The following is a 4,247-nucleotide window of genomic DNA, read 5'->3' on the forward strand; positions in this document are numbered from 1 at the left end:
CTCTGTGGCCTGGTAAGGCTGCTCCCCACTCAAGAGGAAGTGATCAAAGAGCAGGCCAATCAGTTCATATCAGAGGCAGTCACTCTTCCGATTACTATGGAACCCCGCTTGCACACTGAACTGTCATGGGCTACGTCTGTGCAGGGGTTCTAGGTTTTCTCCATCAATGGTCCTTGGCTGGAGTATCAGTCTCAGAAAAGACCACTGTGCCCAGATTTTTTGGCTCTGTTGCTCTCTTTGAGGAGCTCCTGTCCTGTCCAGGTCTTATTATTTTCCATAAGATTCCCTGCATTCTGCCCAAAGGTTGGCCATAAGTCTCAGCATCTGCTTTGATACCCTGCAGGTTAGAGCCTTTCAAAGGCACTCTGAGGCAGGCTCCTGTCCTGTTCCCAGTTTTCCCCTTCTTCTGATGTCCATCTTCTTAGCCTTTCTGAATGGGGATTGAACATCTTAGCCAGATTCCCCCTTCTTGATTAGTTTCTTTAGGTGCACAGATTTTAGTAGGTTTATCCTATATTATATGTCTAATATCCACTTTTGAGTGAGTATATATCCTGTGTGTCTTTCTGCTTCTCAGGATGATCTTTTCCAGATCCCACAATTTGCCTACAAATTTCATGATTTCCTTGTTTTTTGCTTTTTTTTTTGTTTTGTTTTTTTATCACTGAGTAATATTCCATTGTGTAGATACACCACAATTTCTGTATCCATTTCTCAACTGAGGGGCACCTGGGTTGTTTCCAGCTTCTGGCTATTATAAATAAAGCTGCTATAAACATGGTTGAGAAAATGTTCTTATTGTGTACTTGAGCATCTTTTGGATACATGCTTAGGAGTGGTGTAGCTGGATCTTGAGGAAGCACTATTCCTAGTTGTCTGAGAAAGCGCCAGATTGATTTCCACAGTGGTTGTACAAGTTTACATTCCCACCAGCAGTGGAGAAGGGTTCCCCTTTCTCCACAACCTCTCCAGCATGTGTTGTCACTTGAGTTTTTCATCTTAGCCATTCTGATGAAATGTAAGGTGAAATCTCAGGGTCATTTTGATTTGCATTCCCTGATGGCTAATGAGGTTGAGCATTTCTTTAAGTGTTTCTCTGCCATTCAATATTCCTCTATCAAGATCCTCTGTTTAGCTCTGTACTCCATTTTTTAATTGGATTAACTGATTTGTTGCTGTTTAACTTCTTGAGTTCTTTATATATTCTAGATAGCAGTCCTCTGTCAGATACAGGGTTGGTGAAAATCCTTTCCAATCTGTAGGCTGTCATTTTGTTCTGATGACAGTGTCCTTTGCTTTACAGAAGCTTCTCAGTTTCATGAGATGCAGCCAGTTTGTGGCCTTTAGAGAGAAAATAACAATATTGTTTTTTAGATGTAATATATCCTGGGAAAAAGAAGTCTTTTCCAAAAAGAAAAAACTTGCCTCAACTTTACTTGTGTACTTAGGTTCAGTGTGTTGTAAGGAAGGTGTGATAACAGGAAGGAGATAACATCTGTTCAAAGAAATTGTTCAAACTGGGTCACACTAAAACCATGTCTGTTTGTTGTTTGTTGGTTTAATTTGTGCTTTAGTCCAAGCTAATTGCTTTTCTTTGTCACTTGTAACTTTCTAGCTTACAGCTACCTGCCAGCAAAAAAAAAAAAAAAGAAAAAAAACATATAAGGGAATACGGAGTGCTTTGGTAGATGCACATCCTCTCCAGAGACAAGAGCTGCCTGGCCATAATAAAGTTTTGAGCATCGTCATCAGCAGGGTCTGGGGATTTTTCTTCTCAGTGTTGACTGACGATCTTATCAGGCTATAATACCAGACTTTCCAGCACAGAAAATTATCCACTAAACACAATTTTCACCATCACAGTATAGATTTTAGAGCTGAGGGACAACAACAAAGATTTATTTGGAGGTGGGTGGTGGGGACACACTCCTTTAATCCCAGCCCTCAGGAAGCAGAGGTATTGGAGCTCTGTAACTCTGAGGCCACCCTGGTCCTGGTTACATGTCTCACAAACAAACAAAACAAATAAAAAACACCACACACACACATACACACACACACACACACACACACACACACGACACCTTCAGGGCAGGAGAGATGGCTCAGAGGTTATGAGCACTGGCTACTCCTCCAAAGGTCCTGAGTTCATTTCTCAGCAACCACATGGTGGCTCACAACCATCTAGAATGAGATCTGGTGCCCTCTTCTGGCCTGTAGGTGTACATGCAGGCAGAACACTGTATACATAATAAATAAATAAATCTTAAAAAAATATACAATCTAAAAAACAAACAAACAAAAAAGATTTGTTTTGAAAGGCAAGTAGATGTATTAGCATGGGGTTTATGTCTACAATATCACCATCATCACCCATGTCATTGAAAATAAGAAAATGAAAGAGATAAAAGCAAAGAATGCAATCAGGTGCCTGCTAGAACAATCATGTCCAGTTTCATGATTCTGAAACTTCCCTTTGAATACACAGACAATCCATGGAGACGGTGTCAGCTTATCTCATCTGTGTTTCTCAACATGCACCTCCCTAGTTCTCACCATGAAGTCAAAAGATGGTTTGGAGTGATCTCATCCACAGAATAATCTTCCTTTTTCTTATTGGACTTGGAATTTCAGGAAACTTCCTTATATTTTCGAGACATGTGCATACATTTATCATGGGTTCTGAGAGAAAACCTATAGACCTTATCTTCACTCATCTGGCCTTTTCAAATGCAATCATTATTTGTACCTCAGGGGTCAGATATGTAGCCACAGAACTTCATATCAAAAACCTTCTAGGTGATGCAGGTTGTAAAACTGTGGTATATCTGGCAAGAGTGGCCCGGGGCCTTTCCATCTGCACCACCTGTCTCCTTAGCATGTTCCAAGCTGCCACCATCAGTCCCAGAACCTCCTTGTGGAGAAAGCTCAAACCACAGGCTGCATGGAAAGTTCTTCCCTTTCTCCTCCTCCTTTGGATCTTTAATGCTCTCATAAGCTCCAACTTGCTTCATCACATCACAGCAGGCAGCAGCATGAATAGATCTAGAGTTGGGGTGATTGAAGGGTATTGCTACATGCTGCAGTCCAGGTTGACAATTAAGTGGCTTTTCCTCTCTCTTATGGCTCTTCGTGATGTCATCTTTCAGTTTCTGATGGGCTGGAGCAGTTCGTACATTACTCTCTACCTGTATAAACATCACAAGCGTGTCCTCTACCTTTCCAGTTCCAGGTTTACAAATAGTGCCAGCCCAGAAATCCAGGCTACATGGAATGTTCTCATTCTTATGACCTGCTTCCTCTTCTATTACTTGGGAGATTTCATTTTCTCTTTCTACATTGGCTCAGTGTTGAACTTTGATTCCATAAGAGTAAATGCTAAAATGTTTCTAGAGGTTGGCTATGCTGTTCTCAGCCCCTTTGTTCTGCTAATAAAGGATTTCCACCTGGTGTGCTGCTGGCACAGTTAATGAGGAGTCTAGGAAACAGCTTTCTGTAATACTCCTCCCACTAACTAAAAGTTAGAATTTACTTAAACTTTACACAGAAAAAGATCTTTTTCTGGCACAATTGCTACTGTTTTCTGAGAGTAGAGTGCTGTACAGAATGCTTGGACAAAGTCATGGCAAAATAAAGATCACCAGCAAACAACACTCAAGAAAATATACACAATAATTACAAGTGGAGGTAAATAAAAGTCCATGTTATACACAGTGACTGGGATGTTCCAAAAAGTCTCATTATTGAAATGGATTGTTGTTGAGTAAATTCAGTGATATGATTAATCTCATAAAGAGACAACACATTTATTTCACATTATTTCACTAGAGTCATAAATGTACTTGAAATTTTTCAATAGCCAGCCATTAAGAAAACAAAACACTTTTTTGGAAATTCAAATGAGGATTTTCAAATCTTGATATGAAGTAACCACTGTAAAACTTTAGCTAAGGTTATATTCCATCCTAACATATGATATACCTCTAAATATAGAAATAGATTGAGATGTTTACTATGGCCTTTTCTTTCTGTTCTGGATTATTCTAATCATTGTATTAAACAGGAAAAAGAGTAAGAGAATAATTGGTTCACTATCCAAAATTATCATGACTATGATGGTATGTAAAACATCAAGATGAAAAATAAATATATCAAGTTCAGATTTGCCTCATGTAAACCAGTCTAAGAACAAGTACATGAGATGAGGGAAGGTGCGTGGGATTGGGAGGGGGTTAGAGCTGGGATAC

At 39.7% G+C, this 4,247-nt stretch overlaps 1 protein-coding gene across 1 annotated transcript; it reads left to right on the forward strand.

Moving 5' to 3' along the window:
- Window positions 1-2,570: 2,570 nt before the first annotated feature.
- On the forward strand, window positions 2,571-3,470 carry LOC110539548 (putative vomeronasal receptor-like protein 4). The gene has a single exon (XM_021626404.1). The coding sequence runs from the start codon at window positions 2,571-2,573 to the stop codon at window positions 3,468-3,470; it is 900 nt and encodes a 299-aa protein (XP_021482079.1).
- The last annotated feature ends 777 nt before the right edge of the window (window positions 3,471-4,247 follow it).

Source organism: Meriones unguiculatus, chromosome 19 (assembly GCF_030254825.1).
Source record: "Meriones unguiculatus strain TT.TT164.6M chromosome 19, Bangor_MerUng_6.1, whole genome shotgun sequence".
NCBI classification, from domain to species: Eukaryota; Metazoa; Chordata; class Mammalia; order Rodentia; family Muridae; genus Meriones; species Meriones unguiculatus.

What these genes read in the sequence shown, in the direction of transcription:
- LOC110539548 (XM_021626404.1), top strand. Translation starts at nt 2,571, where the DNA reads ATGGTTTGGAGTGATCTCATCCACAGAATAATCTTCCTTTTTCTTATT.